Source organism: Piliocolobus tephrosceles, chromosome 11, assembly GCF_002776525.5.
Source record: "Piliocolobus tephrosceles isolate RC106 chromosome 11, ASM277652v3, whole genome shotgun sequence".
Classification (NCBI taxonomy): domain Eukaryota; kingdom Metazoa; phylum Chordata; class Mammalia; order Primates; family Cercopithecidae; genus Piliocolobus; species Piliocolobus tephrosceles.
Genome location: NC_045444.1, coordinates 30,027,581 through 30,055,028, shown reverse-complemented (window position 1 = coordinate 30,055,028; position 27,448 = coordinate 30,027,581). Strand labels below are relative to the sequence as shown.

The window sequence follows — 27,448 nt, the reverse complement described above, 5'->3', positions numbered from 1 at the left end:
CATGAATAAGCTCTTTAAGTAGTGATTTCTGAGATTTCAGTACACCCATCACCCAAGCAGTGTACACCGTGCTGACATGTAGTTTTTTTATCCCTCATCACCCTCCCACCATTTCCCCAAAGTCCATTGTATCATTCTCATGGCATGCCATTTTTAAAGCACCCAGTACAACAACTAACATAGACTAGATGCTCACCCTGTTTTGTCAGGTTTTTTGTTTTGTTTTGTTTTGTTTTGAGATGAAGTCTCGCTCTTGTTGCCCAGGCTGGAGTGCAATGGCACGATCTCGGCTCACTGCAACCTCTGTCTCCTGGGTTCGAGCAATTTTCCTGCCTCAGCCTCCTGAGTACCTGGGATTACAGGCACACGCCACCACTCCCAGCTAATTTTTGTACTTTTAGTAGAGACGGGGTTTCGTCATTTTGACCAGGCTTATCTTGAACTCCTGACCTCAGGTGATCCGCCCGCCTCAGCCTCCCAAAGTGCTGGGATTACAGGCGTGAGCCACAACTCCTGGCCAACTTCAAACTGTTTTTGTTCATTAAGATATGAATACATTGTAAACTGTATTCTCCATTCACACTGGTTCCTCCTTAACTTCTTCTCTAGGAAACAAAAATACAATATTTAACAAATTTGTAATGAAAGGGCTAACCAATTTTGAGAGCCTTTGACATTTAAGTTCTTTTGACATTCTGGAAAACTACACAGACAAGTTGTAGGACACATTATTTTCAGTACTCTGGCATTTGAGGTTAAAATATGAAGGTTAAGAACTAGTTTCATTTTATATCCGATTTCATTTTTATTTAGCATCCCTTCTTTAACTGTGTAAGAGGAAGATTTAGTAGTATTTATAATGATTCTGTATAATAATGATGAAAGTCGTCAGACTTTTCCTTTCTTTGACAACTGACTTACATCAGGAATCATATTCTTTTTAAAAATTTTTTTGACACATAACAATTCTACATATTAATATTTGTGGGGTGCAACATGATGTTTTGATACACATATACATTGTTTAATGATCAAATCAAGGTGATTAGCATATCCATCTCCTTAAACATTTATCATTTCTTTATGATAAGGACATTTGAGAACCCCTCTTCTAGCTATTTTGAAATATGCACTACATTTTTGTGAGCTTCAGTCATATAGTAGACCAACATAACTATTTCTCCTATCTAACTGTAGTTTTGTACCCATTGACAAATCCTTCCCCCTACCCTCCTCATCCTCTGGAATCAACTAAATGTCCGTCAACAGATGAATGGATAGTGAGTGGTATATATATCCAATAGAATACTATTCAGCCATAAACAGAATGGAATCATGTCATTTGCAGCAACATGGATAAACGTGGAGGACATTATGCTAAGTGAAATAAGCCAGGCACAGAAACACAAATACCACTTGACCTCACTCATATGGGGAATCTAAAAAGCTGTTCTCATGGAAGTGGAGAAAAATCGTATATTTTTTTTCTTCTTACCCTGGATAACAACCCATAGACAAAAAACAAAACATTTGCCCATTGTTAACAACCACTAAAATACATACATTCAGAGTGTTTGTGGTTTGTAGAATTTGAACTGAGGCTTGAGAAACTTTAAGGAAATAGAAGGGTGAGTTCCTGCCACTAAAGAACATAAAACTTTATGGTGTCGATAAACAAACATCATAATGACAAGAAGAGAAAATTTACAAATAAATAATTATAGCCTTATTAGTTATTCAACTCAGTGGTCACTTATTGAGACCCTACTAAGTGCAAGGAATTTTATTAGTCATCATGAAAGATACAATGAGAAAAGAATAGTCATTCTCAATAAGGACCTGCATTCAACTGGGTGAATAAAACAGTGGTAGATGAATAGGAAATGTGTGTAAAATATTTAGTACAACGTTAGCACATAATAAATGCTCTATCATTTCTAGCCATTATTATTGATTATAATATCATCTGGATTAAGATGTTTTATGTGAAATACAGCAAAGCTATATAAGTTCAAATGCAAAGTGTTCAGTATTGTAGAGGGTTTCTAACAGTGTAGGGTCAAATATTGGAGACAGGACAAGAGAAGTGCCTTAAAGAAATTGCAAATTTCAGGGAAGAGTTTCTTCAGGACAAAGACTTGCTGGGCCTGCCTCCTTGCACAAGAGAGAAAGGCTGAAATGTAAAAGGAGATTGGGTGAAAGATGGAGTGGGTTATCAAACGAGTTAAAATAACTTTAGATGATAGCCACAATAATGTTTATTTTTTAACAGTAAGATCAGAAGAAGAAGACAGAATGATGATAGGAGAGAATGTAGTCAATTTAAAGTGATCCAAGGAATACACACCGTATGGGTTGCACTCTTTGAAGTCAGTAGGAAAAAGAGCCCATCAGTCAGCAGTAAGGGAATAGGAATAGGGTTGGAATCTTGAGAAGTGGACATGTAGAGTAATTGTTGTGAACAGTGCATGGAGATTCAATTATTAGGAAGGAATAGCCCATTTTGAAAACATAGTCTGCAACAAGACTATACTATTATTTAAGATTTTTTTAAAGATATGTTTGATACTCCAGAAATTGTACTGGATCTTAGTTCAGCAGGGTAAGAATGACACAAGTGAAAGGGACGGAGATGGAAGTGAGGGTTTCAAGTTCCAAGGTGAACTGAGGTAAATAAAATCAGAAGGGGTAAAATGGACTAGGGAACTTTTCAGGGTCTGATTGTCACATTGAAGTACATGTTTCACGGGAATGAAGAACTGAATGATAGGGAAGGGGAGAAAGTAGAAATCAGAGAATGAAATTTCACGGTTCTGGTTCTGGTTCTGGTTCTTGTCCCAGGAGCAAGTGTGGCCATCCATGTTGCTGGAATAGAGAAAGCCTAAGCTCTATGAAGCCAGGTTGTGCATGGGCTACCTATTAAGTGATGAAGTTTCTCAGAATGCAATGGCATCCTGGGGGAAATGTAATCATGGGACAGGCGTCATTTTATTTGCACTATACAGGCAATGTCCTAAAACATGATAGTGAAAATGTGTGACTTCCGACTTCAAAACATTACAGCTACAGAGTGGAAGCTATTTGAGGGTTAGAGGTTAGGTTTGCTCTTATCCATAATCCCTCTCAGAGGATTTATACAGTGTTTATACAGTGTTAATGGTTCATAACCAGGGTATTTGTTGAATTAATGAATAAATAAACAAACAAATAAATGATGAGTGAGTTGACGAAACAGGAACATTGATTGGAAGCAGTAGAGTGAATTAAGGAGTTTGTTGACCCTTCTTTGTTCTGTGAGTCATAACAAATGAAAGCAGGAATGGTCCTTTGGGAAAGGTCTGTAAGGGATGGGTTATTATCAGGGGATGACACAGTTTCATTTAGTCTGAAGAAGTGGAACACATGTAGGAGGATATCATTAAGCATGGGGGAGAATAACAAGTAATATGTGAAATGGGAAAGCAAAATGAACCGGGAATAAAGTTCTTTTTTGGTTTCTAGTCCAAAGTTCAGCTTGAGGCATTTCTTGTTTACCGTAACTACAAAATATCTAATATCTGCTAACTAATAACTAATACTTGCTATTTTAACAGATATTAAAATAATACCTAATAAAAATTCACCTTTGCAAGGTGCTATGGAGAGTTATTCTTTATTGAGTGCCTTTAGAAACTTGATTACAAATTAGAAACAGTCAAATTAGGAAATACAATCCTTAAATATTAAATGGAAATTTTAAATAAGCATCTTGAACAGAGAATTTGAAGAATTTTTTTTTTTTTTTTTTTTTTTTTGAGACGGAGTCTCGCTCTGTTGCCCGGGCTGGAGTGCAGTGGCCTGATCTGGGCTCACTGCAAGCTCCGCCCCCCGGGTTCACCCCATTCTCCTGCCTCAGCCTCCCGAGTAGTTGGGACCACAGGTGCCCGCCACCACGCCTGTCTGATTTTTTGTATTTTTAGTGGAGATGGGGTTTCACCATGTTAGCCAGGATGGTCTCCATCTCCTGATCTCGTGATCCACCCGCCTCGGCCTCCCAAAGTGCTGGGATTACAGGCGTGAGCCACTGCGCCCGGCCCCTGAAGAACTTTTATGTGGTCTTTTTGCTCCACTAGACCAAGCTCTGGATTACCCAGTAAAAAAAAAGAAGAAGAAAAAAGAAAAAAAAAAAAAGATGTAAGAATAAAACAAGTGTTTAGGATTCAGAGGAGTAGGGACATTAAAAAAAAAAGAGAAAAAAAGTAAAAATTTTATACATACGCATACAAACACACACACAGACACACACTGAAGTGGGCATTTTAATTGACTTTCTCCCATATTAATTGTATGGTGTAATAATGTGGCTATTTAGAATTGCTTATAATGTCATTGTGATTGTTTCAGTATGTAGGGCCTGTTCAAATGGTATCAAGTCAGGCATGATGAAAAACTAAAAAGATGAGGTTCTCTCTTTTCTTCTCTCTCTCTCTCTCATGTTGAGTCATTATGGTGCAGTAGAAAGAGCAGTGGGTGAAGAGTCAGGATACATAAATCCTACATACAGCTCTTCCAGAAAGTACTTGTGCAACTTTGTATGAATCACTAACCTCACTGTACCTTAGTTGTAACATCTGTTAAATGAGGAAATTAGGCTAGAAATTTTGGACTCCACCCCACCCTGCCCTTTCTTCTAATGAAGTTTTACTGGAAGCATGAAGAAAAAAAAAAATACTGGACCACACTAGCTGTCATGGGATGGGAGGCTCTCGGGGGCCCTGCCTCACAATAACATACACAGGGCCAGCTTCCTGGGTCTGGGACCTGCACAGTCGCACAGGGCCCAGCACTGGTAAGAGCTGTTTGGTTGGCTCTGCAGTTGCTGTCTTGAAGCTCTTAACAATTTTTGAATGAAGGGCCCCACATTTTCATTTTACACTGGGCCCCACCAACCATGTAGCCAGTCTTGTTCATATCTCACAAAATACATGAGAAGAATAGCAGAGTATAAGCTGGGATGGGAAGTGGTGGGGTCAGACAGGCACTGCTTCAAGTATTGAATAGAAATGCCAGTTAAGTCTAAGTTGATAGAATCCTTCTTTGGGTGTCACCAGAGCAACTGAACCCCAAGTAAAGATCCAGATCTAGACTGAAAACCTTGCCTGACCAAGAAATACAGTGGGGCCAGGTGTAACTCCCCAAAACTGGTAATATTAGTATAAGGTTGGCAGCCTAGCCAGCAATTAAGCCTCTTTAACCATCAATTCTGTGCATCGCATCGTTAGCATAGGGGAAAGTGGGGGAAAGAATAAGAACATTTTTTTTACCTTCATTATCCTCTTGGTTTAATAACTCTCAATTTCTCCTATTCCTCTTACATGGAGCTTAAATTAAAACTTTTAAATTAGTTAACTTTCTTATATGAGTAACAGAAGCGATACAAGTTTGATTATAACGTATTTCTCTGCAAGAGTTGAGTGGATATATAGTGTTAATCAATTGTACAAAATCAGTTTATCAGATAATTCAATTAGTACCTAAATACTTAACAAAGAGGGAATCATACTATTATAAAGCATGTCATACTCTTCTTGGTTGTATCTGTCACATTTTTATAGGTTGGAAGAGTTTTGTCCGCCAGTCAGATATCTGTCATGGAAGTCATTATTTTTTAATTTCTTAGTTAACTTCATACCTTGAGTTCTTAAAAATAAGGTGGAGAAAGAGATAGGTTCAGAGGAGAGAAAAATAGAAGTAGTGCTTGGCAGGTGAGACGGGGGATGATTTTCAGACTATAATCAGCGAACGCCGAGAAGAGCCTGTTCACTTCCTAGCTAATGAATGCTGTGGTTTTATTAGCTTTGTTTGCGATTAGGAGCAGCTATCTTCACTTCACAGCAAGTGTTCCCACAAGAAATAACTGATATTTCAAGCTTCTTGAGTGCCTACTTCATTCATTCAACACATATTTAATAAGCACTGTTTTGCTTGTGATGTGTCTGGGGTTTCCAGGCACCTCCAAAATATTTTCTCTTAATCTGTATGTTTGATTTCCCCATCAGAAAGCTGTGTTGTTTTGAGTTTTTAATTGAAAAGAAGACAGATAAAATTCTCTAGGCCTAGCCAGTAAAGAAAAAGCAAATTGATTAAGGTAATTAATTAATTGAAATTACCGAATTCTGGAACTTTGAGGATACCCCGGAAAGCACACCCTGGCTCATTTTACAGATGAGGAAATTGAAATTCCAAAACATGAACTAATTGAGCCAAAATGAGGAGTCCGAGGACCCTGAGCCTTGCCTAATCATTCAGTTATTGCATAATAACTGTGACCCAGGCACTACGCTAGGTGCTGGTGACACAAAGCTGAATAACATATGGTTCATTCCTTTATCAGCTCACAGACACGTAAGAGAAAGATTACAATGGGATGTGATCAATTCAATGATTGAGACACATAGATGACATTCAGTAAGTGAAGAAGGAAGTCTATGTGGACTCAGGCTGAGATAGTCAGGAAAGCTACCTAATAATAATTATATGGGACTGATTGTGCTTCTCTCCAAAATCATGTTATGAATGTCTCATTTAGCCATGCGAGGCAGAGGACTGAATTTGTAGAGTTCTTAAATTGGACAAGGGTCAGAATTTCCTGAAAGACTTGTTAAAACACAGATTGCTGGTTCCATAGGTTTGGATGGGCCCCAATAATTTGCATTTCAAGCAAGCTCCCAGATAATACGGATGCCACTGACTTTTGAAAATCACTGACTGTCCCGAGCTTTCTTAGGTTTCACGTGTCTTTACATAAAACATAAGAAAAGAGCACTGAATTGCTGGGCAAAATCACCTTACTTCATCAACTCCTGTAAAATATAATAAACTAGTCTGTCTTTTTGGTAATATACCAATTCCAAATGTTTCGGTTAGACAGTAATGTGAAAGACAAGTGCATATTGTCTATCTTGGGAATTTTTTTGAAAGTAATGGACTCTATCATTCTGTGCCAATACACAGCAATCAAAATTGTCTGAGTGTTAGCAGTCTCTACATCTTGATATTCAAAATTCCCTAATGTAAGATCTCCTGCTGTTTAGGGAGATATTTGATACTACAGACTACTACAGATTCCCATTCCTTGTCCACTCTTCACCTCGCTCTCGTGAAGCTCTCTTACATGAGAAACTCTCATTGGCATCTGAACATGTGTTCCCTGGAGAAAGCCATGTTCAGAGCAGGGGTGGAGGGAGCAGCCAAGATGCTGTACTAATTCCCAGGAAAAGCAGAAAACTTTTCTGTTGCTCTTGACGACCTGGCTTTATCCATGCCTCTGTACCAGTTGGAGGCTCTGTGAGGCCGCCCATGTAGCTGTGTAAAGAAAAAAAGATCATCCTCTTCCCTCACGGTTGTTTTTAGGTATCTAGTGCCAACATGTCTTTTGGAAGCCTTCTGCAAAAATGCATACATGCAGTTTTAATGATGAAAATCTTACATTTATTAATTCGTCAACTTTAAACAAAGCAGCCATGAGAATCTATAGACTTCAACAAATGCTGAATACGTGCTTCCTTAAACTAACAAACTCAATACAAATGACTACATTCAAAATAATTTTCTGTGTTTTCTTCTCATCTGAGATGTCAACAAAAAGACTGTTTTTCAAAAAGATGATAAATACAGTTACCTAGATTTGTAATTGCTTCTTCAGGTCCCTTTGCCTTTCATAGTGAAGTGAGCAAAAGCCAGATTATATGATAAATACATAATTTACGTTACATACATTTCATTACACTGGGGAAGCATGTGTGTGTATATATGAGATGCCCTATTATACATATATATATTTACATGTCTGTATATTGCAGAGTCACAACCATTATGTGTATATATCTCCAAATGGGTGAATCACAGAAGTAGGAAAAAAATTAACCACTCAAGTCCTAATTTCCAAGAACACTGGCACTAGTAGGCACTCAACAAACAGTTATTAAAAAAAGGTGATGGATGGATGATTCTACTCAGTTTTTTACGTATACTTGCTGCAGCTCCTCTGTACCTTCCAAAATATTTTCTTTTGAAAAAGAATTATTTATTCACTTTGATGTTTACTTAAATGGCTTAACATAATATTCAATTTTTTTCAATTGTTTATGAAAATCAAAAGCATGCAGGACACTAAACCAGTGATAATAGAGTACCTGTCTTCCAATGTGAACACAGGCTTGTTACAAATAAAGAAAATAAATACCAAAGGGAAACAGAAAATGATAAAGAATAAGTACCCAGTCTATATTTCACTACCTGTAAACACTAAGCAAAGCCCACTTCTAAGTATCTTTGAGAAAGTATTCTAAAGCAACTTGATTATGGGGGCTGACTAATTTGGGGACCAATATTTCTCTTTTATTTAGAGTTCTGTTAACATTGCTTGATTTTTAAGCAATAGTTTTTAAAGCCAGTCTATATTGATATTTATTGGTATCTGTCTAAAAAATCAATATCTAACACAGACATAAAGATATTTATAAAAGTGTCATTAATAAGCAATGTTAGTAAGAGTGACCAACATATTGCCAAGAGAACTGAGGCTTTCCTGACAAAAAGGGACCTGAAAATTCACCCTAACATTCAAACAATATTAAAATACACATGGTCATGAGGAAACATTTTTAATTAACATTGTTTTTTTTTTTCTGTTTTTGAGATGGGGGTCTCACTCTGTCACTCAGGCTGGAGTGCAGTGGTGTGATCACAGCTCTCTGCAGCCTCGACCTCCCAAGCTCAAGCACTTCTGCTACCTCTGCCTCCCCAGTAGCAGGGACCACAGGCACGCACCACCATGCCTGGCTAGTTCTTTTACTTTCTATAGAGACGAGATTTGTTGTCCAAGCTAGATATTCTTTTTTTGGATAAAGAAAAGATTATCTAACCTTAGGGAAGGTTGAGAGATATTTGCAAGACATTAGGGTAAATTTTAGGACTATTCAAAATCTCTGGAGAAGGTATGGGAAGAAATTACTTGAGGCTTCTTGTGAATTTTTGTTATTGTTTGATCATAAATACCATGCAAATATCCTTTGTCAGTGTGTTTTGGCAGTTCTTCCAAGGAGACCAGGGAGTGAAGAGGATTACAGAAAGAAGGAAAATGAGGCTGATTTTACACTAGAAAAATTCAGTGAAGAATTCTACAACCTTTCTGCTACTTTTCTACCTGATTCCTATATCCAGTACACATTACTGCATAATCTTTGTAAAAACAAACATACAAACTTTCAGACACAATCAAAACTTCATTCTCCCCAACAATTCTGAGAATAACCAAAATTGAATCCCATCATTTGTCCTAGTATTATAACTGTTAGGGTGACTGTAGTTTTAAGAGACTGAAACACAACATACCTTCAAGAAGAAAAGGAAGTTTCTTGGCTCACAGAATTTAAGGAAGGTAGTCAACAGAACCGCTGCAAGGTGCATCTCAGCCTCAGGAACGAGAAGAGCTAGAAATTAACTGTCAGAACATGCAATCTTGTCTGCTTTTCCTCTGTATGTCTGCTTTATTCTCTCTCTTCATAAATCTTCTTTTTCTAGATGGAAAATAACAATTCCTTCATTCTACATTTTATAGCTACAGTCACTTGGCAGGAAAAAAAAAAAAAAAAAAAAAAAAAAAAAAAAACTGCCTTGATGCTTTTTCTGGAACAAAGTCCTAAAATCATAAGGAAGGGATTTATTGAATTTAATTGGATCTATTGGCTACCCTGGACCAATCAACAAGTTGGCCTGGAGAAGAGAGGACTAAGATTGGCTCACCTGAGCAACAGAGATCAATTGTGGCTAGGGGAGCAGGATCACGTGGTAACACAGCAGCTCCTTGGGTACCATAAGGCTTGGCAGTCAGGAAATGGAGAACCATTCCTAGGACAAGGAGAATGTTGAAGTACTGGGCAGAAAAACTGTATATTACTAGCACCTATTGCACCTCAGGGAAGAACTACATTAGATCCATGCTGGTGATACCTAGTTTCTGGGAGGTTCAACTCTAGCCCACTTAAGTGACCCTAGGTATATGAGATATATAAACAACAGCATATCTATACAGCATGAAGAAATATCCAGATGGAGCAAATGGATTTAAATGATTGAGTGCCATCTTCTTCATAAAACCCTTTTTGAATACTTATCTGAGCCCTATCAAACTCTTGCAAGTATTTATGACCACTATTACACAGTTTATCAAATAATTATTCTACAGTTGCCTGAATATTAGGTCTAAGTCCCTAGCTCAGCTGCAGGTACCTTATTTTATGCTTCCTTTTACTAAAAGACCTCTACACCAAGATTAGTGTTAAGGACATAATTTATTCCACCTTCATCCCATAAATGATCCTTGAGAGCCTACTAATTTCTAGGCAATATACTCAATGCCCAGGATACAAAGATGATCAAAGATGGATCCTTAAAGAGAGCACATGATTTGATGTCTTTTGTCCCCATCACACTTGACATAGAAATCTAGCATGGCCAAATTTGATCTAGCAATTGAATTGCCTCTCCAAGCAACAGTAGTGTATCTAGATGCAGTTTTGTTTGCCTATCCAGAAAAATCAGAATTTTCCTCCCTTTTAAGCCAAAAGGCTATTAATGCAAATCCAATTGAATTTGCATATGATTACATTTCTGATGGAAACATTCATATGCAAATGAAAATTCATGCAAAGATAGCCAGATCATTCAAATAGTTGCTGAAATATCAAGATAAAATTAGGATATTAAATGTACATCCATCTATGTTTACTAGGTTACACTAAGGTCATCAAGTAGGACAACATTCTCAGAAAATTTAAACCATGTCTTAACCCTTAACATAAACCATTGGCAACCCTCAAGTAGATATGAATTCAGAAAGGAACTGTTACATTACTTTCTGCTGTCATAGCACTGAAAAAGAAGTCAGTCACTGATAAAAGCAGTGAAGTTACTCAAAAGACATTCATCATGGCTTCACCATTTTGCCCCTTTTATCTTTTCTTCCTATCAAAAGTAAAAGGTAATTTTTTTATAGATCTGATGTTATTTTGATGATCCAAAACAATGAGCAAACAGTTTATGCAAGTTGACAGTTTCTACATACTCCATAGGGCCTCAGTGATGCAAGTTAAATGACATCATCACAGTCATCACCAATAAGTATCCACTGGAAAGCATCCATGACATTGTGTGTACAGTAAGAGGAAAGTGATCTTATCTAAAGCCCATATTCTTTATTAAGTCCAGCTAATAACAGATTTAAGCAAAATTTCAAGGTATAAAATCTTAATCCATTACTGTACATTCCAAATCTATTTTGGAGGGAAATACAGTCTTGGAATAGAACGTTGTTCTTGTTAAACTTATTAGAAGTTACAGAGGAAAAAAAGAAAGGTTTGAGATCACAGCATTCAGGATTACTGGCGCTTAGTTTAGTGGTCCACAAAGTGTAATTCTCCCACTTCCTTTTATTTGGTCCCATGTATTTGTTTATAGTTTCAAGTCTTTTTAGGATTCTAGTGTTCTTTGCTTTGATGAATGTCACCTACCATCCATCAAATTTGGAAAGTCTAAACCTGAGGGAGGGATCTTAGCATCTCCCAACTTGAAAAACCAGATTCTTTCCCAAATGAATCTGAGGAATTTTATATCTTAGGTATTTCTCAAATCCACCCACTTCCTTCATCTCCATCATCAATTCTTTAATGGTATCTTTTGCCTGGCCTAGGACAGGAACTTCCTAACTGGATTCCCAGGACCTACTTTTCTCTTCCTCCAATCCCTATCATACTATAGCCAAAGATGTCATCTAAAAATGCAAATAATCGTAATTTCATCCAACCATCTTCCTTGCTTAATACTCTTCAATAGCTTCCTGCTTCTTTTAGAGTAAAAACCCAAATCCTTAACAAGCTCTTACCTGCTGCATGGCCTGGCTCCCGCCTTACTCTCCACCCTTACATCGCGCAGTTCTCCTTTCACCCTCTGCACTCCAGCACTATCCTTTTTTTTTTTTTACATCCTGAGATGTCCCATGCTTGTTTCAGTCACCACATTGCACGTGCTGCTCTTCTCCAGCTTCTACAGTTAGGTAACTTCTTGCTTCTTCAGTTAAGACCTTCCTGATCTTCTAGCTGCCATCAGGCTCCTCTGTTACTTTTTTTATACCACCATATAACTTTCTTTCATAATACTTATCTGAGTTTGTAATGAAGTGTTTACTTTGGAGATAGTATCTGTTGTATTATTCTCTCTAGTGACTTCCCAAAGGATGAGCCTAGATCTGTGTTTTGCTCACCAGAGCATGACATGATGCCTATCACACACTAGGCATTCAATAAATACTTGTTGAATTAATGGATGGTTCCACTTTCTATTCTCCTTATCAAAAATCCAAGTTCATAATGATGAAATCTAAAAAAAAAAAAAATTGCCTGGCTTGCTTGTGCATCACCCTGCCACAGTTGCCAAGGAAAATTATTATATCAAATACTATAATATTGTTTATGGTAGAGAAGACAAGGTGAACAATCTAGTGTCACCAAGGTTAACTGCTTTCAAAAACTATGATAATAGGATTCCACGATTAATTGTACCAGCAAAGCACTTTTTTCACCTACTTAGAATAAAGAATAATATAACAGCTACTCTCCCAACTTTGTGTTATGCATAAAAATATTATTTAGGATATCTAAGTCACAACTTATTTCAGAAACACATCTAGAGGTTTCAAATACACAAAATCTTATGACACAAGTTGCTAAAATTGAGTTACAACTCTTATTCATTTCACAGGAATAGAGTCATAATTACAAAAGTTAAAGTCACATCAAAATCACACACCAGTTTCTTAACTCCCTCTGTTACTTTTTATTTTATTTCTATCAGTTGTGAGCTTAATTTTATTTTCAGCAGCTTTAAAATACTGAACTAAAGATGGAAATTATAGGGAAAGATAAAATGCCGCATTCTGGTGATTTTTTTTAACAAAGTTGCATTATTATCTGTCTAGGAATATCTTTCCTTTTACATCTGTCTCAGATTGTATAGTCCTGGCTATCTGTGACATTCAGAGGGTGAAGGGTTAAAAGCTTATATTTAGCAACAGGATGTGTCTGTGGTTAGGGATGTTCAATCTAGTGGACAATGAAAAATTAAATATACCTTTCTTAAAAGAAAAGGAAATTTCAGATAGACTATTAAAATAACCTTAATTTTATATTATCTTTAATGTTTTTGGATCTTAGAATACAATTGTTGGCTTTTTAAAAAATTTTATGTAAAACATTTTAAATTTCTTTCATTCTTTGTAAGTTATACAGACTAATATTCCAGGAAGAAAAAAATAAAATAAAATGTGCATATTTAATTGAAGGAAAGTGTCCCCCCCCCCCCCCCAATTCTTGCGTATATTACAAGAATAAACATTCAGTCAATAATTGGTCATCTTCAACACTTCTTACAAATAAACTAGGTTTTGTAGTCTATTGCAAGTCAGTATTTCTCACTGGCTAGGATGGAGATGGACTTGGGCTCCTAGGAAGAAGGCCCGGAAAAGACATTTCTTCTCCTTTTATGATTTCAGTGAAGAATGCAAATTGCACATCAGATTTTGAGGAATACTTTGCCAAAAGAAAACTGGAGGAACGCGATGGTCATGCAGTCAGCATCGAGGAGTACCTTCAGCGCAGTGACACAGCCATTATTTACCCAGAAGCCCCTGAGGAGCTGTCTCGCCTTGGCACGCCAGAGGCCAATGGGCAAGAAGAAAATGGTGAGGCTGTAAATCATTTTTAGCCACTACACTGACCTCTGCAGCTGTTACAATTACAAATGCACTACATGCCTGGGTGTTTACCTTAAAATTTGAAGAACAGCTGCAGAGGCATGGAATTTCATGAGCAAAGATTAGAACTGTAATTTTAGGGTATTGTGAAATTTTTTTGTCAGCAAATTTGTGTCATTTGTACATCCAATAAAGAACAAGAACAATTAGAGCCCATTTCTAAGAGATAAAAATATCTAAATGTATTCCTATCTTTCTGAAATATTTTACTTTTGAGGAAAAAAAAAGTTCAGACCGACCCTCCCTCACCTTTTGTTCTTCTCCACAACCGACACCTGAAACGCCCCTTTATGCTGTGAGTTCCTGAGTAATCTGTGGCTACAGGTTTCATAGGAACTGTCAGTCACCTAAAGACAATTTCCTCATTTATCAGCTGTTTAAGTTCCCCCCCCCCCCAAAAAAAAGTTGAAGTAATTAATTAATTTTCGAGCGCAGTGTGAGCTGATTCCTACAAGTCTGCCCTGGGTGTGCAAGGGGACTGGTGTGCGAGGGGCCGGGCGCAATGATGACACTCTGTGGAGCAGATTGCAGTGATTCCTGTCATACCATCCTGGGCAGTCAGCCCATTAGCTGCCATTGATTTACTGACCTTTTGGCCTGCCTCTCTCTCTCTCTGTCTCTCGGCTACAGACCTGCCACCTGGAACTCCAGATGCTTTTGCCCAACTGCTGACCTGCCCCTACTGCGACCGGGGCTACAAGCGCTTGACATCACTGAAGGAGCACATCAAGTACCGCCACGAGAAGAATGAAGAGAACTTTTCCTGCCCTCTCTGTAGCTACACGTTTGCCTACCGCACCCAGCTCGAGCGGCATATGGTGACGCACAAGCCAGGGACAGATCAGGTGGGGGGATGGTTTTAAGTGATTTCTTTCTATAATAACCCCTTAGAGAAACGATATTGCTTTGATTGGCAATCATTATTAATTTTTCATGGCATTTTGAAGATGCAGATCTTTTAATGGTAATAGCTTTAATTGAGGTCTAAATGATTTTTTGATGGTCTCTTCTAATATGATTTAATAGTCTTATGTTCACGATCGAATGAGTGTGTTAATTTCTAATTTAGAAATTTTATTTGCACTTTAACTTGACTTTAGTTTCATTTTTATGTTCCACAAAAAGTGAATGAAATTGTAGCATTTTAATTATACATTATTAAACATCTCAGCAATTTTAATTCCATTTTTCACCTCGTTTTACTTAGAAATTTTCTTTTCATATAGGATCTAAGTCATAGTAAAAGAAGTGCGTATTTCTTTCATTTTTCATATAACACCTTCAATTACTTAGAGTATTTTTATAAGCTGCTACTAGTTCATGAAATCTAATTGTTTTAAGGAAAATCAAAAAGACATATATTATCTGTGTGTGTATATATATAATAAATGGGATTAGTACTAAAACATTGGATGTACATTAAAAAGATTCCTTCTTAATATACATATGTGTAGCTAAATGTTAAAATTACTCCCCCTCTTTTTGCTTACTTGTCTCAAAAATAAAAACTCTGTCTTCAACAGTTAAGTATAGCTTCTTAAATCTTTAAAACAACTGAATAGGATTGATTCACAGTGTTCCTTAAATGTTACAGCAAAACTCCTCTGTCCCCCTGGGAGGATTGACTCTGCAAATTGATATTATAATATGTTTGCATGGACAGAAGTGGTGTGCCTTAAGTCACAATAACTGGCCCTACAGATCCAGAATCATTTAATTTAAGTCTTGACACCATGTCTGTTTTTAAAATTATTGAACACGATATTGTATTCAAAATTCTTAGTTTTGCCTTATAACTTTCATTTTCTTTGAATAAGGAAAATGAGAATAAGCAAACACAGTCAATAATGGTGATAATACTAGATTATGGAATTTTACTATTTTAGGAGAACAGCTCATATAAGTTATTCCATTTATGTCTGATTGGGCTTGTCACCTGAATACTTTTCAAAGATGAGTTATAAAAAATATTCTTGCATGGTTGCACTTATGCAACAGTTTATCTCCCCTTGCTTATATGCACAAAAACTCTAGGAAAAAAAAAGTGCCTAGATATTTATCTAGCATAACCGCTTTAAATTTCACATGCAGAAGTGTGATTGTGTTGGCGCATTATGAATGGTAGCTTTGGTGTTGAAAAGTCCCCTCATTTGCTCATGGCATTTACAATTAGTAAATTAAAATGATTGTATCATATTAACAGTGGCACAACTAAAGTTTATAGTAGTCCTCTGAGGGCTGTGGGGGGAGACAAAGCAGCTGTTGCTGTTTGTTTATGCAACTCAGCAACATATGAGCGCTGGTCCCTCAATGGCGCTCGGCGGGCTGGGCTCTGCTTGATCTTTGAAGGTTGCTGCTGTTTGAACAAACCTCCCTGTGTCCCATGTAACACCATCTGTCTCACTAGGAATGTGGGAAGATTCAGCACACCCTAGCAGTTGTCATACCGTTTCTGTGCTGTCTTTTTGCAAAAGGCTTTTGTGTCATTGCTGCTAGAAAAAGGCTGACCTCCTACCTTGAGCATCCAGAGTGGATGACTGCATTTTTTTTCCAGAATTCTAAGTCACACTGCTTTTTTCCCCTTGTTCAAAAAGGTCAGCTGTGTTTGATTATATCTTTGCTGCTTTTAACTTGTCTTTTCAGCAAACTTTTTTTTCCTTTTTTGTCCCTACTCCCTTGCACACTACTAAAAAGGAAAATGAAAAGTCGTTGAAGTCTTTCCTACTGGCCTACGATAAAACTGCTCAAGCAGCTATAACCCAAGATGTTGTCTCTTACATTTGATAATGAATCAAATCTGATATGCAACACGTCAGGAAAAACTAGGCTTCTATTTGCTACTAGCACAATGAATAGGATATTTAAACATGCTCATCATGTAATGAAATATTTATAGTCAAGGTTTTTTGTTTGTGTGTTTTTGGTTTGGGATTGGGTTTTTTTTTTTTTTCTTTTTTACATTTTAGATTGCTTCAGTATAAGATATACTTTTATGCTGATACAAAAAGATTGATAACATTTGTTATGTGGGGGGTGGTTTTTTTGAGACTATTCAGAATTTTCAGGAAAATATTTTTTCCTTGACAGAATTGTGACATTCTAGCAGAGAATGTTCATATTTTAGAATTTGTAGTAAACACAAAAAACAACAAATATCTTTACAGTTATACTTCCTCGTCCCCGAAGGTTCAAAGAAACATTTTGGAAAAGACACTACAGAAATAATTCTAAAGCGAGTGTTGGATGCGCATGTGAAAGCACTTTTTTTTATTTGTTCCAATTTTATTACCAACATTATTGCTTTTATTGCAACTCTGAAAGACTGAACAGATAAATAAGCATGGACTCAAACCTTTTGGCTTGTCTGAAAAATAGAGGCCTTTTAAAAATATTCATAACAAATTGTCTTTGTTCCTCCTGCACAAAACTGATGTCAGTCTTTCTCCTTTTATAGCACCAAATGCTAACCCAAGGAGCAGGTAATCGCAAGTTCAAATGCACAGAGTGCGGCAAGGCCTTCAAATATAAACACCATCTGAAAGAACACCTGCGAATTCACAGTGGTGAGTAGCGGAGGTGCTGGAGCTCACATTTGCATTTTACTTAATTAGGGGAGTTTTAAAAGATTGTTTAAAATTTACACAGTCCTATTTATAGCTTTTTGGAACTATCCATTTATTTCAACAACTCTGTGTGCCTGATTTGTCTTCATGAGACTTAGGGTACCACCAAGTAGCACTGTCTTATAAAAAGAAGCAAAATGCTTACACATCTTAAAAATTACAAATACTTTGATTTATTACAAAATCTAGAGGTTCCTTTTTGTCCTTTCAAAACCGCTTCTCCAGAATAAATATTCTTGACCTGAGGAAAGTCAACTGGCAAATTCTGAAGGATATTAATTTTTGAGACCTAACCATGAAAAACAAGGGTGAAGAATTTTGGATAAGAGCTATGTATGATAAATATTCCCTGATTCCTGAGGGGCGTGGATCACAGAACAGAATCCTACCACTGAGATTTCCTCTTTATAACTAGTTTGATAGCTCTGCCAAGCATTTTATTATCAAATTGGATGCTATTCAAAGGACTGGTTGGATTGGTAGAATCAATGGAATCTCCACAAAGTTGATTAAGGCCATGGCTACACTTCCCTTTAAATACCGTGACATCTTTACTGGGCTATTGACCACACATTAATCTGACACTCTGTTTAAATACGAGGCTGCCGATGGCAAGACAAAATTTGGGATCTCAGCCGAAAAAGTCATAGATAGCCCTTACCTTCCACTGTGAACATCTTGGATTATATCCTCCCAGGGTAGATAAAGCCCAGAAACAGTTATGGTCACATAATTCTAATCTAAGTACCTAGAATGTAGAGGTACCCCCATTGTGTTCCTTTCATTTGGTTTCACAGATTCTTGTCTTGGTAGACAACTGCAATTGTTACCTAATCAAGGAAATGTAACGTTAATTTTAATTATCATTTTAGGTGAAAAACCTTACGAGTGCCCAAACTGCAAGAAACGTTTCTCCCATTCTGGTTCCTACAGTTCGCACATCAGCAGCAAGAAATGTATTGGTTTAATCTCTGTAAATGGCCGGATGAGAAACAATATCAAGACGGGTTCTTCCCCTAATTCTGTTTCTTCTTCTCCTACTAATTCAGCCATTACCCAGTTAAGAAACAAGTTGGAGAATGGAAAACCACTTAGTATGTCTGAACAGACAGGCTTACTTAAAATTAAAACAGAACCACTAGACTTCAATGACTATAAAGTTCTTATGGCTACACACGGGTTTAGTGGCACTAGTCCCTTTATGAATGGTGGGCTTGGAGCCACCAGCCCTTTAGGAGTTCATCCATCTGCTCAGAGTCCAATGCAGCACTTAGGTGTAGGGATGGAAGCCCCTTTACTTGGATTTCCCACCATGAATAGTAATTTAAGTGAGGTACAAAAGGTTCTACAGATTGTGGACAATACTGTTTCCAGGCAAAAAATGGACTGCAAGGCTGAAGAAATTTCAAAGTTGAAAGGTTATCACATGAAGGATCCATGCTCTCAACCTGAGGAACAAGGAGTTACTTCTCCTAATATTCCACCTGTTGGTCTTCCGGTAGTGAGTCATAATGGTGCCACTAAAAGTATTATTGACTATACGTTAGAAAAAGTCAATGAAGCCAAAGCTTGCCTCCAGAGCTTGACTACTGACTCAAGGAGACAGATCAGTAATATAAAGAAAGAGAAGCTACGTACTTTAATAGATTTGGTCACCGATGACAAAATGATTGAGAACCACAACATATCCACTCCATTTTCATGCCAGTTCTGTAAAGAAAGTTTTCCTGGCCCCATCCCTTTGCATCAGCATGAACGTTACCTTTGTAAGATGAATGAAGAGATCAAGGCGGTCCTGCAGCCTCATGAAAACATAGTCCCCAACAAAGCCGGAGTTTTTGTTGATAATAAAGCCCTCCTCTTGTCATCTGTACTTTCTGAGAAAGGAATGACAAGCCCTATCAACCCATACAAGGACCACATGTCTGTACTCAAAGCATACTATGCTATGAACATGGAGCCCAACTCCGATGAACTGCTGAAAATTTCCATTGCTGTGGGCCTTCCTCAGGAATTTGTGAAGGAATGGTTTGAGCAACGGAAAGTGTACCAGTACTCAAATTCCAGGTCCCCATCCCTGGAAAGAAGCTCCAAGCCGTTAGCTCCCAACAGTAACCCTCCCACAAAAGACTCTTTATTACCCAGGTCTCCCATAAAACCTATGGACTCCATAACATCACCATCTATAGCAGAACTCCACAGCAGTGTTACGAATTGTGATCCTCCTCTCAGGCTAACCAAACCTTCCCATTTTACCAATATTAAACCAGTTGAAAAATTGGACCACTCCAGGAGTAATACTCCTTCTCCCTTAAATCTTTCCTCCACATCTTCTAAAAACTCCCACAGTAGTTCATACACTCCAAACAGCTTCTCTTCTGAGGAGCTCCAGGCTGAGCCTTTAGACTTGTCATTACCAAAACAAATGAAAGAACCCAAAAGTATTATAGCCACAAAGAACAAAACAAAAGCTAGTAGCATCAGTTTAGACCATAATAGTGTTTCTTCCTCATCTGAAAACTCAGATGAGCCTCTGAACTTGACTTTTATCAAGAAGGAATTTTCAAATTCAAATAATCTGGACAACAAAAGCACTAACCCAGTGTTCGGCATGAACCCATTTAGTGCCAAACCTTTATACACAGCTCTTCCACCTCAAAGCGCATTTCCCCCTGCTACTTTCATGCCACCAGTCCAGACCAGTATTCCTGGGCTACGACCATACCCAGGACTGGATCAGATGAGCTTCCTACCACATATGGCCTACACCTACCCAACTGGAGCAGCTACTTTTGCTGATATGCAGCAAAGGAGAAAGTACCAGCGGAAACAAGGATTTCAGGTAAAGAGACAAATGCTTTTCTGCTCTGAAGAAAAGAGATGGTAATTATACTGATTATGGGCATGCAGGAAAAAAAAATCTTAGTGAAAAAAACTCAGCAGAAACGGAAGAGTTTGCTTTAACATGAACCTAAAACCGTCAGTGAGCTAGAAAAATGGATGAAACAGTGAATCACTGTACTCTAAGCACATTTGCTTTAAAAACAAAAGGGATAAAGAAGAAATTAATATTTATTTTGAGATTGATTTAGATGGACTCATCTGCTTTTAGAATTACACATTGGTGACAGTATTTGGTAGGACTTACCTAGGTGCTAGAAGTTAAAGTTTATAACTGTCACGTGCTTTTAAAGATGTGCACAGGACAGGTGTGATGACTCATGCCTGTAATCCCAGCACTTTCAGAGGCCAACGAGGGTGGATCACCTGAGGTCAGGAGTTTGAGACCAACCTGGCCAACATAGTAAAACACCATCTGTCCTAAAAATACAAAAATCAGCTGGGTGTAGTGGTGGATGCCTATAATCCTAGCTACTTGGGAGGCTGAGGCAGAAGAATGACTGGAACCCAGGAGGCTGAGGTTGCGTTGAGCAGAGATCGTGCCACAGCACTCCAGCCTGAGAGACAGAGCAAGACTCTGTCTCAAATAAATAAATAAATAAATAAATAAATGTAAAGATGTGCACAACTTGCAATAATACATATACACATTTTAATAGGTACTTTTGTTTTATACAGAATGGTTTATTTTGAAGAGTAGTTTTTAAAATGTCTTCCATATTTCACATGACCTCTTACCAAATCTTCAAAGTAGTTAATAATTATGCTTTATCAAATAGGAAAGCAGGTATATTTTAACATTATGCAGCATATAATCTTTGTTTGCAAAATAGGAGCATAAGTAGCCATCCACCTCTGTAACAGCTGTTCCAGTATTCTAATTTACATTACATCTGCCCTCTTTGTAAATGTATTTAAGCCTATTTAATCTTCTCTAATATTAATTAGTGCAAACATAGTCTAAGAAAACTGAACTGTGGGCTAGGAAATGGAAATGTATGTTATCATGCACGTTTGCACTCCTTTGGATCAAGACAAAATAAATATCAAGAAATTTAATAATTTACTGATCCACATTCATTATTGTTCAATGCTGAAGGCTGTTTTAACATAGAACATTGATAAAAAGTGTTATTAATATTCCCTATTTCAAATTAGAAAATTAAATATAAAAATATAGCTTGAGGCCTTTAGTTGGTAGACATACATTTAAATAGATTGAATAATAATAACATTTTGTACCTAAATATAAAATTCAATTAAAATCGGGTTTCTACAGCTACAGATCATTTCTAAAGTTAAGCACGCTGGAAAATACACAAATTTCAAAGTTAAATTTTGACTTACGGGTATTTCTAGGTGTAAAGGAAATGAAGGATTTTAGAAAAATTTGTTTCTCTCACCTTCAGAGTTGACCATTTTCTGTCCTTGAAAAACAAAGAGCTCTACCTTCCAGAGCAGAGAAGTTTATATTTTTGTTGCAGTGTGAGACCTCATATATTGTTCATTGAAAAGGAAATTGTTTAACTAGATCGATTAGTAGCAAGCACTTTTGAGGTTCTCCAAATGTCAGCCTGTACAAAGTTGTTTGGTGTGAGCGCAAAGAGAAGTCACTGTATTGAACTGTGTGATTCTATCGCAGGGAGAATTGCTTGATGGAGCACAAGACTACATGTCAGGCCTAGATGACATGACAGACTCCGATTCCTGTCTGTCTCGCAAGAAGATCAAGAAGACAGAGAGTGGCATGTATGCATGTGACTTATGTGACAAGACATTCCAGAAAAGCAGTTCTCTTCTGCGACATAAATACGAACACACAGGTATGAGTGACTTTGCCTAGCTGGTTAGAGCTTCCCGGCCTGCTGTACATTTCATAATATTTAATGAGCACACTTGTGCAACATAAGATGTAACATATGCTGATACCTTCAACAAGGAAGAAATAATGCTTTTGCCGAGCTCGGTAGGACTTTTTTGTTGCCTGTTTATTGGATCATTCATGTATTTATGAGTGTGCTTGTCTTAATATCTTTCCAGTTACTCTGTAAACCAAATTTAGAAATCATGTCAAAGGGACAGTCAGATGGCCAGGGCAATGAAATGGCACAACACAGTCAGTTATTGAAAATATCTTCAAATTCTTAAGTTTCAAAGCTTAAGATGAACCTAGATATGTAAAAATCTAATAAGAAATTCAGACAGTAATACATTAGTTTCATCATCCAAAACACCAAGAAAGCCATAATTTAGGGGTAATTTTGTTTGGTTTTTTTTAATTAGCCACATTTTGAAAGAACTAAAAGCATTAGTGTCATAAAAGAAAAGTAATAGATCAGATGAGCTACTTGAAATCACCTATATTTGAAAGACTGAAATCAAACTTTCTAAATTTTAATTAGTATATTTCCAAGTCATGCATTACTAATTAGCAGCAATTACAAAGAGTTGACAAGAAAACAGCCTAATTCTTCACTATGAGTGGAGAGATAGTGGGTTAATTTTTGAAAAGAAAGATGAAGTACCATAATGTCATTTAATATTACTTCCCACAACCCAAGATCTGCAGCTTTGGGATCGCGCTCCACTTGTGTTTCCTCCCCGGCTCCATCCCCACCTCCCTGAACAACAGGGTAGCTGAACCTCATCCCTGCCTCTAGCCCATCTCCACCTCTTCTCCACTAGAAATTTGGCATGCTCTATTAGCCCTGGATTGGGCGGGAAAAAGTGTAGGATCTCAATCAAAATATTGGCAAGAGGGAACGAAAAAAATAGGGGAGTATAGGAAAACAACTCATTCTAAACCAGGAAGCCTAGTATCAAACATTTCAATATGGAGGAAAAAAATTAACCCAACACTTTGGGGGGAAAAGCTTTTTTGGGGAAAAGTGATGAAAAGGCGCAAAAGAAAAAGAAAGAAGACAGAAAAGGGAATGTGAGCCAGGTGCAGCAGCTCACGCCTGTAATCCCAGCACTTTGAGAGACCGAGGCAGGAAGACTGCTTGAGACCAAGAGTTTGAGACCAGCCTGCGCAACATAGCGACACCTTGAGTCTACAAACTATTTTTTAAAAATTAGCTGGACGTAGTGGCTCAAGCCTATAGTCGCAGTTACTTGGGAGGCTGAGGTAGGAGGATGGCTTGAGCCCAAGAGGTCGAGGCTACAGCGAGCCGTGTTTGTGCCACTGCACTCCAGCCTGAGCAACAGAGTGAGACCCTACCTCAAAAAAAAAAGCGAAAGGAAAGTGAACACTTCCTGTCATGTTTTGATTGCCTAGACAGATGGCACTCTTTCCTGTCACTGAAAACTGTCTTTGGGAAGTACTTGTACTCATCATTGGCCATTATTCCTCACTGGGCACGTGCTGGAGGCAGCGCAAGTGACCAGCATCAGCCTGAGAGTGTGGAGAGGGATTTTGTGAAAAGAACAAGATTGATAAATAAGAGGGCTCTTTTTTTTTTTTTTTTTTTTTTTTGACGGGGGTTTGCTCTGTCCCCCAGGCTGGGGGGCCGTGGCTGGGTCTCCGCTCCCCTCAAGGCCTGCCTCCCGGGTTTACGCCATTCTCCTGCCTCATCCTCCCGAGTAGCTGGGACTACAGGCGCCCGCCACCTCGCCCAGCTAGTTTTTTGTATTTTTTAGTAAAGACGGGGTTTCACTGTGTTAGCCAGGATGGTCTCGATCTCTCGACCTCGTGATCTGCCCGTCTCGGCCTCCCGAAGTGCTGGGATTACAGGCTTGAGCCACCGCGCCCGGCCAATAAGAGGGTTCTTACTCCAACCAATACAGTTTTCTTTTTCTTTAGCTGTCTGATATTCATTGTTATTATTTTAAAAGTTTAATGATACCTTAAAGACAACCCAATCTAAATCCAAACAGTTTTTATACTTGTGTTATATAATTCAATGTTTGAAACATCAAAATTTTCTTTTAGCATATATATTTTCTTTAGTACTAAGTGCTACTTAAGCATTTACAAAGTAAAGATATTTTCATACCTAAATTTTACTTTAATTTGAATATTTTAATCAACCTCACATATATTTTGTATTCCATTATTCAGCTACAATAGGCACATCATTGAAGGCATCTTTCCCTCTCTGATTGGTTTTATTATATGACCATATGCAAACTCTATGATTTACTACACGGTGAGTGTACAACTTTTATTTTAGTGAGGGCTATCATACACATTGACATCCAGTCAATATATTTACTTCTTATAAATTAGAGAATTTTAACTTTCATAGGTCTGTAGATAGTTGAGAGGCCCAAAAGTTGACAAACACAAATATGCATAATTTATTTGAAAAATAAACTTCAGGCCTGATGTAGTGACTCACGCCTGTAATCCCAGCACTTTTGGAGGCAGAGGCAGGTGGATCACCTGAGAGCAGGAGTTCAAGACCAGCCTGACCAACATGGAGAAACTAAAATACTAAAAATACAAAATTAGCTCGGTGTGGTGGCGCATGCCTGTAATCCCAGCTACTCGGGAGGCTGAGGCAGGAGAATCGCTTGAACCCGGAAGGCGGAGTTTGCAGTGAGCCAAGATAACGCCACTGCACTCCAGCTTGGCCAACAGTGTGAGATTCTGTCTCAAATAAATAAATAAATAAATAAATAAATAAATAAATAACAAATAAACTTTATTTTTTAAAGTAAAAATAAAATATTCTGCTCCTTCAAGATGTGAGAGCTGCTGCCTGGAAACATTGCCTAGCAACAAGATGCTAATCATTCAGTGGTTTCTCTAAACTTGTGATTAATTATCTTCCTGTTGGCTTTCCAACTTGTCAAGTTTCCAGTATGTTAACTTTTTGGTCACTTGACCAAACATCTCATGACATTACTACTGTCAGTGTGTTAGGTTCTATTCAAATCAAGTTCTTCATAAATTTTCTATCGATGTGATATACGTGGAAATTTAGTCCATGTTCCTATCCCAGTTGGACATGTGGGATAGTTCCTATCCCACTAGCCTTTCATTTGTTTACATTAAGCACTAGTAATATTTTGAGAATGCAGTAAGATGAAAATTTTAAGTGAGAATTGTCTTGGGACTGATTGATTCTAAGGTTGGGAAATAAAATTGAATCATCATTTCATTATGCATTGATTATGAATGCATCCTTGGTAAAGTGTGTTTGTGATGTCTATCTACAATTTTACATATAGAATCGTTTAACTTAAGAAGGAAATTATGAGTTACTTATTCTTGGGACCTAGTGCTTTTTTTTGCCTCAATTTATTTCCTAGGCAGATACCAAAGTCATCATGCTTCATTTTTCTTACCAATGGCTTGTTGCTTGCTTGCTTTTCCTGGGGCCTGGGACCAGGACAGAGGAGGGAAACACTGTATAAATGTTGACTTCAACAGAATTAATTGTCACAAACAAGGCCAGTGAAATTAAAAACTCTGGAACTCCTGTTAGGCACTGTCAAGAACTCGTTTGTATTCTACTAAAATTTAAATCTGACCTTTATTGAGTGCTTTCTCTGTTGAGACGTCATGGTAGGTGCTTTTTAAACCCACCTTATTTAGAAAAGTAATACAAATGTTTCTACTTTTGAGTAGATAAGTCTAAGTTTTAAATAAATTTACCAGTCAATTTTGTTTCTCAGTTATATGGTAACTTTTTTCATACCACAAACCTTTCATTTATTATTAAGTTCAGTTATCATTCTAGCTGTCAGGTGAATCACAAATCTAGATATTAGAGAAAATATTTACCCTAAGAAAGTTTGATTCACTCAGTATCAATTTGGATGTTCTGAATCTTGGTCATGTGGAAACTTAATTCTAGGACATCTTGATTTGAATCAGGTAAACCAACAAAACAAGTTAAAAAGAGATGAATGTCCAAGTCAGTTACTATTTAAATTGAATTTATTAAATGCTTACCACTGAAACTTCTGGAGATCAGTAGACTATTTAGTATCAGGTATATGTCAAAACTCTCACCTGCTCCCAGATTCTATCCTTTGCTTGATATCATAACTGAACATTTTATTTTTTCAGATTGTCAATTCATATTGCAGGATTAATATATGCCTATTATAAGCATACTGTTTCTTATCAAATGAGTTCTCTGAAAATTGAATGTCTATAATCAAGGCATATCTCTAAGACAGACTGCAGTTTAGTGGGCATGCCCGAAGCATTGCTAACAGGCCTGGAAAACTGTAACAGAGAATGCTTGCTCTCTCTCTGGACACTGCTCTGTGTTTTGTTGCTTTGGAAAAGAAAGCCATATCAACTGCAATGTTCATTCAAAATTATTCATACAGTCTCTCCCAGAAGTTACCTAAGTAGTTTACCTTTTTGTGCTCCTGAGCTGGTGAGACGTTAGTATCCAAAAGAGGTTGTAGGACAGTTTGCCCATGCACGCTGTAGCAACTAGAGCATCAAGAAAATTTTCATCTACAATTTCTCTTCTCTCTATTCAGATTTACTACTTCCATGTACTCTGCTCCTGCTGCATGCGTCCTGCTTAGAACTTGAGAAATTATTGAACATGTATTCATGAATAAGAATAAAATGATCTAACATTACCTGAGTGCCTACTATGTGCAATCCTTGTGCTAAACGCTTTATATAAGTTGTCTTCCTTATTCTTTATGCCCAGTCTGGCAGTTAGGTCCCCAAATGATCTTCCTTTTACCTACCGATCCTGAGAGAAGTTAACATTGCCTGAGAATGCACAGCCTGTCATAAACGATGGATGTGAACCCAGATAATCAGATTCAGTTAACACTGCACCATCCTGCCCCTATGGATGAACTGCTGCGACTAGAAACATCTTATCCTTTCTCCTGATAGCTTCCTTTCCTTTAAGGTCCAAGTCCACACAAGAGAGACCAAATTCATAACATAGTGACATGAAGTTTCCTGGGAGACAAAACCTCTTGTCTTTTTCCCAAATACACTTCTGCTTCCTCTTAAATCAACTTCCCACCACGGTGTCTTTCCAAATTGAAAAGCATGCTATCTTTGCAGACTCTTGGCACTCCATTGGGATTCTCTGTTATCCAGTTTACCTCATTCAAAACATCTTTTCCAAAAGTTAAGGAATAG

The 27,448-nt window shown here is 37.5% G+C and overlaps 1 protein-coding gene across 10 annotated transcripts in view; it reads left to right on the top strand.

The window, feature by feature from the left end:
• ZEB2 (zinc finger E-box binding homeobox 2) overlaps positions 1-27,448 on the top strand; it is a 137,213-nt gene that overhangs the window by 102,754 nt on the left and 7,011 nt on the right. For all 10 annotated transcript variants that reach the window (XM_023217478.2, XM_023217473.2, XM_023217477.2 and 7 more), the window contains 5 exons: positions 13,589-13,777; positions 14,480-14,694; positions 17,304-17,412; positions 18,345-20,314; positions 22,016-22,196. In XM_023217478.2, the coding sequence (XP_023073246.1) occupies positions 13,589-13,777; positions 14,480-14,694; positions 17,304-17,412; positions 18,345-20,314; positions 22,016-22,196 (2,664 nt within the window). The remainder of the gene's footprint in view (positions 1-13,588; positions 13,778-14,479; positions 14,695-17,303; positions 17,413-18,344; positions 20,315-22,015; positions 22,197-27,448) is intronic.